The following is a 13,834-nucleotide window of genomic DNA, read 5'->3' as shown; positions in this document are numbered from 1 at the left end:
TAATTGCTCTACAAAAGTTTATGCAAAATGTTATAAGCTTTTACTTTACAAAATTTATGACAACATTTGGGATCAAAAGGAAAATAAGATACTACAACAGTGGACATACTAAAGTGAAAATGCACTTTGTTTAAAAGAAGCAAATTTTGCTGATCTGTCTATAGGCCCACGCAACCCAAACATGGTTTGATTAACGTGACGCTTGCTTATAAATGTAATACACAATTAATTTTAGTTTTAATTAATTCCTTCATATCCTTACATTTGGAAGCAACAAGTATCCATTAATTGATACCCAATGGATTGATACTAGTAAATATTGCATTCTTGTTTCTCTAGTTTCTCTTTCAATTCATTTACGTTATAAATATAAAGAGTCCATCCACCATTCTTCTTGCACTCGAGTTTTCTTCTTCATCCTCTTAAGGTTTCAGAATCGGTACTATCATTCTTGGTGAGTGTTGTTTCACTTCTTCTCTGTTTTCCAGATTTCTTATCTTTGTCCAAAAATTTCAGGGACTATCAGATTATTCATCAATTTCTTTCTGTTTGTGAAAACTGAAAAGTAAAAAAGCTCAAAAATAATTTTACATTTTTATTGGCTTGAAACTTGAGAGATACCTTAATCAACAATATTAAAGTTGGTAAATAAGAAACTTAGTGAAAATCTGTTTGATTCTTGGTATGTAGTAACAATTTTTTTTTACATCTGTGATTGGTAACAATTATGCTGCAGTGATGAACAAAACAGTTTCAGTTTATTAACTCCTTTAACATCTTTAAGATCTTCTGTTTCTACCTTAATTTGTAAATATGTTAGAAGTCCAAGGGCCTGTGTTCTGGTCCTGTAATTAACCAATCTTGAATCTTTGATCTTTTGTTGAGAAACTCGGATTAGTATATCGTTTCTAAGGTGTACAAGATCGTCTGAATAAGACCTATAATGGTCTGATTTAGAAGAACTAGACTTTTATTGTTGCACATGTGTTTCTTTCATTATTAAAACAGTAACAACTAAAGTTTTATGTAATATTGTTATTTGATGACAGGTTAAAATGGGAACTCGGTTCCAGTCCTTGCTAGCGTTCTTGCTTTCATGTTTAATCCTTATATCCGCGGCTTCATCATCTGAGCAAAAAGGCGATGGAACGCTTAGAATTGGATTGAAAAAGAGGAAACTAGACAGGGCCAACAGGCTAGCTTCTCAGCTATTCTTGAAAAACCGAGGATCTTGGTCTCCCAAAGATTATTTTTGCCTGAACGATGCGAATTCAGACATTGTTCCACTGAAAAACTATTTGGATGCTCAATACTATGGTGAGATTACCATTGGTACTCCACCTCAAAAGTTTACAGCGATCTTTGATACTGGAAGCTCCAATCTCTGGGTACCATCTAGTAATTGCTACTTCTCGGTACGCTAATTACTTGTTCTTAGGAATGCATACTAAAATGTTTTATATCCTATTGTCTTCTTTATCTCAATGTATGAAAACATAACACCTTTTTTTCAGATTGCTTGTTATTTTCATTCAAAGTACAAGGCTAGGGACTCATCCACTTACAAAAGGAACGGTTGGTTACTTGATTCTTGAGCTTTTTAACAATAATATTCATTTGATAACATATAGTTTTTGGCACTAAAATTATTTTACATTTACAGGAAAGCCTGCGTCAATCCGCTATGGGACAGGTGCTATTTCTGGTTACTTTAGCAATGATGATGTTAAAGTTGGTGGTCTTGTTATCAAGGATCAGGTAAAAACCCTACTCAACAGCTTTCATATCTCAGAATAAACTTGTTTTGTTTTTGCTTACATATCTTATTGCTACTTCTATATTACCACAGGAGTTCATAGAGGCTACTAGTGAGCCTGGTATTACATTCTTGCTAGCCAAGTTTGATGGTATCCTTGGGTTGGGTTTCAAAGAGATCGCTGTAGGAAACTCAACTCCAGTTTGGTATGAAAAACATTTTCTTTTCTTTATTCATTTGATTACGAATGATTATATGATGTGAATATGTTATATCATAAATAGGTATAACATGGTAGAGAAAGGTCTGGTTAAGGAACCTATTTTTTCCTTTTGGCTTAACCGTAACCCGGAAGATCCAGAAGGTGGTCAGATTGTTTTCGGTGGAGTTGACCCTAAGCACTTCAAAGGAGAGCACACTTATGTTCCAGTGACACGTAAAGGTTACTGGCAATTCGACATGGGTGATCTCAACATTGCTGACAAACCAACCGGTAAGTCAAAGCTTCTTGAAATGTTTCAATAACACCCCGCGGCTAATGAACCTCCCATGCTTATACACCACAAACCAGGATGTTACAGTTTCAGTCTCAAAAATGGATTGTCTGTAAGTTGACGCAATCTGTGCATCTATGTCATTCAGGATATTGTGCTAAAGGTTGTTCTGCCATTGCTGATTCCGGAACTTCTCTTCTCACCGGTCCATCGGTAAGAGGAGCTGAGAGGGTTTTGTAGATTGTTCACTATGAAACATGCTGAATAGTTTTTTGTTATTTTTTCTGTGATGAATAGACTGTCATCACAATGATCAATCATGCCATTGGAGCAGTAGGAATCGCAAGCCAAGAGTGCAAAACTGTAATAGGTCAATATGGACAAACCATGTTGGACTCCCTTGTCTCTCAGGTGGATCCGAGGAAGGTATGCTCACATATAGGACTCTGCGGTTTTGATGGTACACACAGTGTGAGGTCAGTACATACATAGTCCATGAGAAAAGGGAGATGTCTCTAGAACATTAGTTAGCAAACTCAAACTGATTCATGTTCTGTATGCAGTATGGGGATTAAGTCGGTTGTAGAAGATGGAGTATCGGGTCTTCTAAACGAAGCCATGTGCAGCGCTTGTGAAATGGCATCTGTGTGGATGCAGAGTGAATTGTCTCAGAATCAAACACAAGAACGCATACTCGCTTATGCTGCTGAGGTGAGTCTTGAAGACTTGTTTTGGACAAAAACATGTGAAAAAACTCTAAACTCTGTGAATTTTTTTTGTAGCTTTGTGACCATATACCAAACCCAAACCAACAATCAGCAGTAGACTGTGAGAGGGTTTCTTCAATGCCAATAGTAACATTCACAATTGGTGGGAAACCCTTTGATCTCTCACCGCAAGATGTAAGACTTCTCATTCTGAAGATGTTTTGTTCGAGTCGGTTTATAATGGGATCCTAATTTCCCGGTTTTCGGATTGATTTATAAAATTTCTATTAATTAAAAAAAAAGTACTTCTCATCACTTTCAATCTTTTCTTGGATCAGTATATATTCAAGATTGGTGATGGAGTTCAGGCTCAGTGCACCAGTGGTTTCACAGCCATGGATATACCTCCACCTCGTGGACCTCTTTGGTAATTTCTCATTTCCAAATTCTAACCAAACAACTCAAATATGTTAAAACTCTTTAATTTTTGTTTTGTAATTTCTGCTAAAAAAAATGCAGGATCTTGGGTGACATCTTCATGGGACCATACCATACTGTGTTTGATTATGGGAAAACAAGAGTTGGATTCGCCAAAGCTACTTAAAACAAGGATCTCTTCTTTTATTACCATTTATTTATATGTTTCTGAATGTGTGTTTGAACAATACGAAATGTTTGTAATAACTTAAAAACCATTGTTATCATCTTAATACAGATTCTTATTCGTTTTCACCCTTTTTAATTTACTTTTTAGACATGCTTTAACTTACAGAAAAAACAAAGATCATAGCTAGTTCTTGCTTGATGTGTTTCCCTGATCACTTAGCCTTTGCCAAAGCTAGTGTCATCGACCTTGCTCGCAGGGTCAGGAAGATTCCCCTGAAAAAAAAACAAAACAAGAAGAATGTTGAGCTTTAAGTTTTGGTTTGTGGAGGCTGCGGCAAATATGAGTCATTGTCTTACCAGAAGAATGCGACGAGGCTGTGCAATATGACCCGGAAGTGCAGTGGCACATACTTGTAGTTTACCCATCCCACAATGGGGAAAAACTGTGATTAAATCAAATCAGTAGACATTAAATATGTAACACTTCCAATACATTGATAATAGACAAAACACTTTCTATCACTTACGGTCCATGCTGTAAGCTGGACTGTTGGGTAAGTCTTCTTGATCCTGTCTCTAACAAGATTCCAAGGAGTTCCTGTTTCATTCTAACTTTCTGACACCATCCACAAGATGGTTTTACAAATGGAGTGATAGAAAAGGAACTTACTTTCAATGACTACTCCATAATAGATCATGAAAAGCAAATGGTTCAATGGTGACAATGTCAGTTGTTCCACGATTACCTACCAAAACCAAACGTTTTACATTTAGCATAAACGAAAGCATTGAAACATTATTGGACATTTACCTTCTTTGCGACGGTCTTTGTGTCTTTCTTCCCTTGAAAAATCTTATCTAGAGTTGTATGAAAGAAATGCCCTACTGGTCCGAGAAACCCCCCTGCAAATATCTGTTGGAGAAAGGCAACAGAACTAAAGGATTGGTTTTGAAAATAGGGTTATTGATGAGAGAAAGATTCAAGCTTTTTACCATTTTGAGAAGAACCCTTCTCAGCTGAATCTTCTGTATCCCAGAGAGTTTCTGTGAAACAACATCACTCACACCGGACAAAACTCCAGCAGTAATCGCCTGCAAAGTACGGACACATTGGCACCAACCTCATAACACATACTTATATAACAACTACATAACTCACTTCAAGACAAAACCTAAATTCATTAGAGAAAAAGTCAACGAGCTATTGAATTCTCAAAGATAACCGGATTCTGAAACTGGGTCTGGTTCAAAGACACAAACTTTCAATCGAAAACAACATAATATTCTCTCAATCGATCAGACTAAACCCTAATTTCAAAGAAATGAAACTACATCTCAACCATATCATTCACAAAGAAGAAGAAGTATAAGAGGAAACCAAAGATCGAACCTTTGTTCTAAGAGGATGTTGCTGAAGTTGTGACAAGTATCGTTGCAGAGTCGTCTTCTTCGCTGGAGATCCCATTTCTTGGATTCTTCCTCTTTTGATTCTCTCTATAGAGTGTATAGTGCCTGGTTAAAATATCTACAACACTTCAATAACACAAAACCGAACCGGTTCAATCCTGACAAACTGATACAATCAAGCAAACCGATCCGGTTGATCTCGGTTTAATAGTATTAAGGACTCGTTCTACGAGGAGGATGTCGGGTAAAATTGGGATGCATCCGGTTTAGATCAAAACCGCCACAAGAGAATCTATTGATCTCGGTTTAATAGTAGTATTAAAGACTGGTTCTACGAAGATGACGAGTAAAATTGAGAGGCTTCCGGTTTATATCAAAACCGCCACACGAGAATCTATTGATCTCGGTTTGATAGTAGTATTAAAGACTCGTTCTACGAGTATGATGGCGGGTAAAATTGGGAGGCTTCCGGTTTAGACCAAAACCGCCACAGGAGAAGCTATCAACGCCTGAGAATAATTGGTCTTTGGTCAAAATTCAATTTTAATTCTCTGTTTGGTCAATTCAATTCATTTAATTTTCTATTCTTAGTGTATGCTCTGCCTATCAGCAAAAAAACTATATATATTTAGAGCTACCATCATCGTCTTCTCATCAAACAGAGTTACAAAACACAATTAGAAAAGGTCAAGAAACAAACGAATCAAGAACCGGTTTTAGTTCTTGTATACACACACCAATGGCTTCATTGCACGTTTCAAGATTAGTTCTTTCGTCTTCTTCCTCTTCATGCATGAGACCTAAAGCTGCCGTCTCCATCCCGAAACTGCCGAAATTTAACGTCTCTGTTCCGAAAATACCGATAAAGAATCCGACTTTGTCGGTTAAAGAACCAGTTGGGTTCATGGAAACCCTTCCTCTTCCGTTGAAACAGAGGAGAGACTCTGATTCTATCCAAAGGGCACGCCTCAATGCGGTTCTTGAAGCAGTTATGGATAGGATCGAGATGCACAAGAACCTCGGAGATCAGCGGAACAATTGGAACTCTTTGTTGCTCAATTCCGTCAACATGATCACTCTCACAGCCGCTTTGATGGCTGGAATAGCCTCTGTTAATGTTCACGGAGGAGACTCTGTAACGGCCGTGAAGATAGCTTCGACGGTTTTGTTAGCTTCTGCCACAAGTATCAGTGCCTTGATGAGCAAGATTCAACCGTCGCAGCTCGCTGAAGAACAGAGAAACGCCACGAGGCTGTTCAAGAAGCTGAGAACAGAGCTCGAAATGATTCTGAGAGAAAACGAGGCAATCTACGAGGAAGATGTGAAGGAAGCGATACAGAGAGTGTTGGCTCTAGACAAAGCTTACCCTCTTCCTCTAATCGGAGCAATGCTCGAGAAGTTTCCAGAAGAGTTTAAACCGGCGACTTGGTGGCCTGAAAAGAAACAGAGAAACCCTAACACCGGTCTTGCGAACGGGTGGAGTCAAGAGCTGGAGACGGAGATGAGAGAAGTAGCTCACGTGGTTAAGACTAGAGACGCAGAAGAGTATGAGAAATTAGGTAACGTGGCCTTGAAGCTAAACCGGTTCTTGGCTATCTCTGGACCGGTTTTAACCGGAGTTTCTGCAGTGAGCTCTGTTTTTATCGGTCAAGATTCTGGTTTAGCTGGAGTTGTGGCGATGACTTGTGCTTCTTTGGCTGCGATTGTCAACACTTTGGAGCATGGTGGTCAAGTGGGAATGGTGTTTGAGATGTATAGAAACTCAGCGGGATTCTTCTCTCTGTTAGAAGAGACGTTGAACTCGACAGAGAAGAGAGAGCACGGACAAGTGTTTGAGACAAAAGTTGCGTTGAAGTTAGGGAGAAGCTTGTCTGAGCTGAGAGATCTCGCAAAGAAATCTAAAATCTCTCAGGTTAAGGCTAATGAATTTGCAAGCAAGCTTTTCTAGGTTTTTGTAGAGATCACTTCCATTGATTTGTATAGATGAATTCATTCATTCTTTGATTTATTTCTATCGACAAAATTATTTTACTTTTACAAAAGACAATATAAACCGATTGGTATGAAATTTTCACACCAAAAAAATAACCAGATCATAGAACTTGTTTCAAAAAAAAATTAAAATTTAGAGACCAATACTAGATTTAGATCCGTGTACCCCGGGTTGGAAAGCTGAAGTAATATGTAACATACCACTAGGCTGCTTCAATATTGTAATTACCTGCATATTATTAATATATATATATATATATGATTTTAATTGATTTTTCTTTTTACAAAATAAAAAATAGATAAAAACATTATATTTTTGGGTTTGAAATTATATACTCGAATTAACCGACCCAAATCCAAACCAAAATTCTACCAAATACTATTTGGATATAATTTCTCTATAACCGATATTCCCAAAACCGAAAAGGTCTTACCCGAAACCAACCTGAATACCTGAAGTCGCAGTCCTACGTCATATCATTAAATATTATTAGTAGCTAACTATTAATATTTATTTTATCAAATATATGTATATATATATATATATATATGTACATATATCTATTTTTTACGTTGTATATAAGAACTATCTCTATAATATTATTTGAGAAGTCAGTTTCTTATGTGTCGCTTTCACGTTAACTCTCACGATGGTTGATTACACTGATACCCTTACTGAATTAATTTACATTTTAAATACTATTGTTTATTTTTTTATTTAGTTTCTTTTTAAAAAAATTTCGAAAAATATACACATATAATAAAAAGGGAAACTTTTTATAAATTAAAAAAAGGAATTGAAAAACGAAACTATATGTATATATAATATGATTTCATAAAAAAGGAAAGTTCACAAAATAGTAAGATTACATTTAAAAAATATTTTTAAATAACATAAAATATAATTTTGAAGTAATAAAATACTTTCCTTATATCTATATTTTCCTAGATGAAAATTATAAATTTCTATATAATGTGATTTCATTAAAAAACTATTTACACATATAATATTGATATTAGAAAGAGAAATATTATTTCTTTTAAAATATAATTTTAAACAATACAAAATATTTCAAAGTAATAAAAATATTTTTATATATCTATATATTTTCTTAGATGCTTACATAAAATAATTAAGTAACATAAACTGATATATGTTTAATTATCTAAAAATAGTTTATAATTAGTAATATTGTAATGCTTTATTTATTTTTCATATATTTAGTTGACTATAATATTTTTCGAGTACAACAAAAAATATTGATAAATTATATTTCACTTATATAATATTATTTTTAAATAAAATCACAATTTTTTACGGCTTATTTTTAAGAGATATTAAAAAAAACTAAAAATAAATTTTTAAAATAAACGTGGTTTGATCAAATAGTTACAAAATAATTTAATGAGATACATATATTATATTTTATCATTATTAAAGATATTTTTTTCTTAATATTAAATTTGCTTTTAACTTTTATTTTTTTTATGTTTGTGGAACTTAATAGAACCATAATCAAAATACCAAAGAAAATCAGAATTCTAATTTTTAAGATTATTTAAAATAAATTTTAGTTTCCATTCAATAAATCAAAGGCATAAATTATTTAGAATTTATTGAATATTTTAATTATTGTAAATATTAATACCTGTTCATGAGCTTTCAAAAATGTATCAGCTAATTACGCATGTAACTTCCTATTGATCATCACTTTATTTTCTAATATTTTTTAAAAAAAACATTAACATATAATTTGATAAATATTACGAAATACATGCACATTTGACTTAATTAGAGTAAAAAATAATTATACTTCATTTTGAATTTGAAAGAATATATGTAACTCAATATACTCACAACATGAGTGATTCGACTAATTCAACTTATATCTAACATCATAGATTTAACTACGATAAAAATATTTAATTTTATAAGAATAGTAATTTATTTTATAAATATAAATCATAGGACAACTCAAAACATATTAAAATGAAAATAAAATATTAACCAACTGTTACAATTTAGTTTTTTTGTAAAATTTATTTATATGCACGAGACTTCAGAATATTATCATTTTGTTATATTAATTTAAGTAATTTGGAATCAGATAGTTTAGTTTATTTTTTATTTCATTCTAAGCACAATATATCTTAAGTTATATATAATCTTCATAAAATATATTTACATATCTAAGACAACAACCACCTAAATGAAAATAAGAAATTAATCAAAATTTTAATATATAGAATAAAAAATATTACAGTTGAATTCATAGATGCAATCCAATTTACCCAAATGATAACTATATCTACTGAAAAACAACAATACCAATTAGATATAACATATATAAAATCATATGTATAATTAAAGTAATACAATAATATTAATATAAATGATGCATATAAATTATAAATTAATTTAAAATTAAAAGTAAGTAGCAATCAATTATTATAATATATTTACTTAAGAAATATTTATATCTGTGCATGAGCACGGGAAAATCACCTAGTATTATTATATATTTGGTGAGGCTTTTGAAGAATTTGTTTCTTGCACTTGGATTAATTTTGTATTCATTAAGGATACTCATATTATTGACTTTTGTGAGAATTAACATGAGCGCAATCGTAAAAAACTGATTTATCAAATAATACGATAGAGATATGAGATGCAATTTCTCATAAAATAATTAAAATACTTTTCTTTTTCTAAAGTTTCCCCTAGTTTTATTGACAGCATATTTCCTTATAATTATCTACAGACTACAGTTTAACTTAAAATGTATTAAAGAGATAACAACTATGACAGGAAAAGAAAGGAGACCTAACTTTATTTATAAATTATAATCTAAAGAGAGAGAAAACAAAGGAGGGTAAGCTTAGACCACCTCCAATGGACGTTTTTAGAGGGGATTCTTAAAAAAAAACCGAAAAAAGAAATGAAAAAAAGAAAAAGGCAAGAGAATCGGTGTCTAACTAAGGAGTTTTGGAACCGCTGAGCACCCCATACGTGCCCTTTTTGTATTGGTCGATTCCTTCATCTTCTTTCTATACTCTTCGAACCCTTCCTCTGATCTCCACCGTTCCGTCTCCAATCTTCGATTCTGATTGTCAGCACCGCCGTGAGATTGGACCTTCATGCACCTGAGACTTCGCTGAACTCCCCACTTTAAGTCTGGGAGGGTGAAGCTGTGACGAGTCTTGCGTCTCTCACGTCCCTCTCTCTTTGAGATTAGCTTTGACTCTGTAACCTCCTCTCTTTGTCTCTCTTCTCCTCGTCTTCTCAACGATTGTTCGAGCCGCCACCACTGATGTCCAATACTGTGGTACATTTAACACTCCTCCGTCTCTTCTTTTTAGCTTTTTTACTCTTTCTTCTTGTGATGCATGCCTCTTGTAATTGATCGTTTCATAGTTTCAAAGTTTCGTTTTTTTTTCTTCTTGAATTGCAGAGGAGAATGCAGAGTATGAATTAAAAGTGAAAGAGGTTAATATAGCGCCTAATCCTATAGCTCGAGGCGAGCCAGCTACCTTTTCCATCTCTGCCAACACAGGTTGCTTCTTTTTTTACTTTACATTGATACCAATGAAAGATGGTTCCTTTGTGATGATGATGAATGTGTTAGTTATGAACTTATGATAGAGAGAGACAATGTGATTACTGGTTTTGAGGGTTGTAGGCTCTTACTAGATTCTCAAGGAGTATGAACAATTCGTTTATGATATGTGTTTTTTCTTTTAAATAAAAGGGCGTGGGATTACGGATGATTGAAGTTACCACTACAAGAAAACACAACTATAGCGAAGAAAAATAACGATGAAATTTAATCCTCGTAAATTTACGTCTACTTTACGAGTATCTTACGAGGAAATTAAAAAGCAACGTTAGTTCGTCGTAAAATAAACGATTTTCTCGTAAAAAGGACGTAACATAACTTGGTTTTTAGGAGGAAAAATAGTTTCCTCGTAAACTCGACGTCGAGTTTATGAGATAGAGCATATTCTCAAAACGTGGGAAACCTTTCTTTTTTTTGACGTGGGAAACCTAAAATATTTAATGTCAATTCCAAATAATTTGGAGCCAAAACCAAAACATGGTTATTTAGTTTTGTTTAAGTTTTGGTTTTGTAGTTTAATTAATTGATTTTCTTGATAGAGATAGATTAATTTTGTGTACGTATTCAATGGTTATATGTTTTTTAAAAATAAATATATTCTTAATCAATGATTATATGTTGGTGTAATAGTTTAATATTTAAAATTGTATGATATTTTTTAAAGATTAAGACATAATTTATGATTTAGAGTTTAGGGTATAGGGTTTCATGTACATGTTTAAAGTTAAGGTTTGTTAAAAGGATTTGTGATTTAATTTATATGACTTAAAGTTATAAGTTCAAGTATATAGAGTTAGGATATAGAATTTGGAGTTTAGGGTATACGATTTCAAGTTTGTTTTAATGTTTGCTGTTAGGATTTATAAAATATTAAATTTGGTGGTTAATAATATTATACGTAGTGAATTCAATTTATATATTTTTTAACTAAATTTATTAAATTTTATATGTAACTTTTTAAAATATTTTTATATATAATTAGTGATTATATTTTGGTTATTATGATTTTAACTTCAATGATTTAAAGTGTCGAGGGTTATCTTTATTATTTAGGGTTTGGAGTTTGGAGAATACATTTTGAGGTTCAGATATAAAGTATGAAGTTAAAGTTTAGATTATAATGTTATAATTTTGTATGAGTGTTAGATATTAGTTTTACGCATATTTTAGCAATTGTAATTTATTACTTAAAGTGTAAGGTTAATCTTTATGATTTAATGATTAGAGTTTGGGGTAGTTGTTTGGGGTTTCAATTATAGATGTGAGAGTAATTTGAAAAGATAAAATTTTGAGTCTGAATTTTAAAGCAATATCGTTTTTAAGAGGCGGACCTACGTTGTCCATTAGGGTGTCAACTGACACAGGTTAAAAATAAATTTTAGTGTTTTCATCATGTTCAAGAAAAGATGAAGCAGGTCAGTTGGTTGCGTACCCTTATATTCTGACACACCAAATCGCTAGTTCAAATCCTGGAAGGATGCTTTTTGCTTAACTTTTTTTAATTATTAGTATTGGGCCCAAACCAAATTTTAATGACCAACCTTAAAAATAAACATGGGGATTGCAGGCTGCAACTCGCCTGCATGAAGCCGGAATCGCTAGTAATAGTGATGGAATATAAGATCGGTGGCAGCGCTCAAGTCAAAACTTGCTTGCCACTGCGCTTTTATAATAGTGATGGAATATAGTAATATTTTATGTTACAATTATGATTAAATAATCACGATTTTGTGACAAAAAAATTTAGTCACTACCCCGTACGTAAATAGTCGCAATATTGTGACCAAACTTTTTGTCATAATATCTAGTCACAATGTTTACTTTTTCTTGTAGTGGACGTAATAATAGCGTCTACTTTACGAGGAAATATTTTACGTTTACTTAACGACAAAGTTCCGAGTCCACCAACTTTATAGTTGTAACACGTTTTTTGTTTCGGCTATCTAACTAAATTTCGTCGTAAATTCCTAGTAAACTTTCAACTAAAAAATTTTCTATAAATATGGACGTTTGAACATCATTTTAAACACATAAACAAGGAAAAAAAACATGAAAGAAAAAAATGTCGGGCACCGGAAATATTTTCGAGTTGCGGAGGTGGATGTATATGCACAGAGATGCTAACAGGAGAGTGACGAAAGAATACCTTGAAGGGCTGGAGACATTTATGCATCAAGTAGATTCCACACCACTCGTCCAAGAAAGCGGTAAGATGTTCTGTCCTTGTCGGAAATACAACAATTCGAAATTGGCAAATCGTGAAAATGTTTGGAAGCATTTAATAAATAGAGGTTTCACGCCAAATTACTATATCTGGTTTCAACATGGAGAAGATTATAATTATGATCAGAATGAAGCTAGTAGTAGTAATAGCAATTTTCAGGAAGAACCGGTTGATCATCATTTGCATAATGAACATAATTACCATCAGGAGGAGATGGTAGATTATGATAGGGTTCATGATATGGTAGCTGATGCATTCGTAGCTCATGATGAAGATGAAGAACCTAATATAGATGCAAAAAAGTTTTACGAAATGTTAAACGCGGCGAATCAACCACTTTACAGTGGTTGTAGAGAAGGTCTCTCTAAATTGTCGTTAGCTGCTAGAATGATGAATATTAAAACTGATCACAATCTATCTGAAAGTTGCATGAACGAATGGGCAGACTTGTTTAAAGAGTATTTGCCGGAATACAATGTGTCTGCTGATTCTTATTATGAGATTCAGAAACTGGTTTATAGTCTTGGGTTGCCTTCGGAGATGATAGATGTTTGCATCGACAACTGCATGATCTACTGGGGAGACTGTCCCCGAGACTCAGTCTTCTCAGAGAGTCTCTCGGTCTCCTTTTTCTAGTGCACCATCGGTTCCTCATGTGCCTCCTCCGATGGCTCCTCCGACGATGCCTCCTCTTGTGCCTCCTCCGATGGCTCCTCCGATGCCCGCCGATATTCATCCCGATTTGATGGTGCCTCCGAGTGCTCCTTACTCGCAGTACACTGTCGAGGATATTCTTCGTCTGCCAGGCAGAGAAGGTTTACCAGTCATCGACCCCGACCGACCGGAACTTTGTGGTATGTTACATTAATTTTTTTAATTCGTTTAAAATTCTTTTATAACATTATAAAATAATTTATATTTTAAATTTGTTTTTTCCAGGTTTGGGGTTGACGGATGTCTTGCATCGGACGTAACCGACACGATCAAAGGTTACTTCTCCATGCCACATCCGAACTGGAGTAAGACGCCTC

General features: G+C 33.7%; 4 protein-coding genes across 4 annotated transcripts in view; 3 read left to right on the top strand and 1 right to left on the bottom strand.

The window, feature by feature from the left end:
- The first annotated feature begins 239 nt into the window (after window positions 1–239).
- LOC106312989 (aspartic proteinase A3) lies at window positions 240–3,699 on the top strand. Its single transcript, XM_013750705.1, has 12 exons — window positions 240–454; window positions 1,050–1,415; window positions 1,515–1,575; window positions 1,664–1,758; window positions 1,850–1,962; window positions 2,041–2,249; window positions 2,399–2,463; window positions 2,548–2,726; window positions 2,814–2,961; window positions 3,033–3,152; window positions 3,296–3,384; window positions 3,477–3,699. Exons 2-12 carry the CDS (start codon window positions 1,056–1,058, stop codon window positions 3,559–3,561), a joined length of 1,524 nt encoding a protein of 507 aa, XP_013606159.1. The 5' UTR covers window positions 240–454; window positions 1,050–1,055; the 3' UTR covers window positions 3,562–3,699.
- On the bottom strand, window positions 3,630–5,064 carry LOC106312990 (peroxisomal membrane protein PMP22). Its single transcript, XM_013750706.1, has 7 exons — window positions 4,954–5,064; window positions 4,557–4,655; window positions 4,375–4,476; window positions 4,234–4,309; window positions 4,091–4,161; window positions 3,921–4,006; window positions 3,630–3,836 (listed from the first exon to the last, which is right to left on the bottom strand). The coding sequence occupies exons 1-7, from the start codon at window positions 5,026–5,028 to the stop codon at window positions 3,776–3,778; spliced, it is 570 nt and encodes a 189-aa protein (XP_013606160.1). The 5' UTR covers window positions 5,029–5,064; the 3' UTR covers window positions 3,630–3,775.
- A 605-nt stretch (window positions 5,065–5,669) lies between these two features.
- On the top strand, window positions 5,670–6,918 carry LOC106317595 (probable F-box protein At4g22030). The gene has a single exon (XM_013755385.1). It carries the CDS (start codon window positions 5,710–5,712, stop codon window positions 6,916–6,918), a length of 1,209 nt encoding a protein of 402 aa, XP_013610839.1. The 5' UTR covers window positions 5,670–5,709.
- Window positions 6,919–10,221: 3,303 nt separating this feature from the next.
- The window catches only part of LOC106314611, a gene marked incomplete at its 5' end in the record, with an annotated part of 7,157 nt that continues 3,544 nt past the window's right edge, over window positions 10,222–13,834 (top strand). Inside the window, 4 exons of the mRNA XM_013752455.1 lie at window positions 10,222–10,288; window positions 10,415–10,516; window positions 10,886–10,920; window positions 13,344–13,352. Coding sequence (XP_013607909.1) covers window positions 10,222–10,288; window positions 10,415–10,516; window positions 10,886–10,920; window positions 13,344–13,352 — 213 coding nt within the window. The remainder of the gene's footprint in view (window positions 10,289–10,414; window positions 10,517–10,885; window positions 10,921–13,343; window positions 13,353–13,834) is intronic.

Source organism: Brassica oleracea, chromosome C9, assembly GCF_000695525.1.
Source record: "Brassica oleracea var. oleracea cultivar TO1000 chromosome C9, BOL, whole genome shotgun sequence".
NCBI classification, from domain to species: domain Eukaryota; kingdom Viridiplantae; phylum Streptophyta; class Magnoliopsida; order Brassicales; family Brassicaceae; genus Brassica; species Brassica oleracea.
The sequence above is the reverse complement of the archived record's forward strand: the minus strand, read 5'-3'. Positions and strand labels throughout refer to the sequence as shown.

What these genes read in the sequence shown, in the direction of transcription:
- LOC106312990 (XM_013750706.1), bottom strand. Translation starts at nt 5,028, where the DNA reads ATGGGATCTCCAGCGAAGAAGACGACTCTGCAACGATACTTGTCACAA. An exon ending in CAAAGACCGTCGCAAAGAAG is followed by an intron (nt 4,310 to 4,374) that starts GTAAATGTCCAA and finishes TGGTTTTGGTAG; the next exon opens with GTAATCGTGGAACAACTGAC. An exon ending in AGCCTCGTCGCATTCTTCTG is followed by an intron (nt 3,837 to 3,920) that starts GTAAGACAATGA and finishes TTTTTTTTTCAG; the next exon opens with GGGAATCTTCCTGACCCTGC.
- LOC106312989 (XM_013750705.1), top strand. Translation starts at nt 1,056, where the DNA reads ATGGGAACTCGGTTCCAGTCCTTGCTAGCGTTCTTGCTTTCATGTTTA. An exon ending in CTCTTCTCACCGGTCCATCG is followed by an intron (nt 2,464 to 2,547) that starts GTAAGAGGAGCT and finishes TGTGATGAATAG; the next exon opens with ACTGTCATCACAATGATCAA. An exon ending in TACTCGCTTATGCTGCTGAG is followed by an intron (nt 2,962 to 3,032) that starts GTGAGTCTTGAA and finishes TTTTTTTTGTAG; the next exon opens with CTTTGTGACCATATACCAAA.
- LOC106317595 (XM_013755385.1), top strand. Translation starts at nt 5,710, where the DNA reads ATGGCTTCATTGCACGTTTCAAGATTAGTTCTTTCGTCTTCTTCCTCT.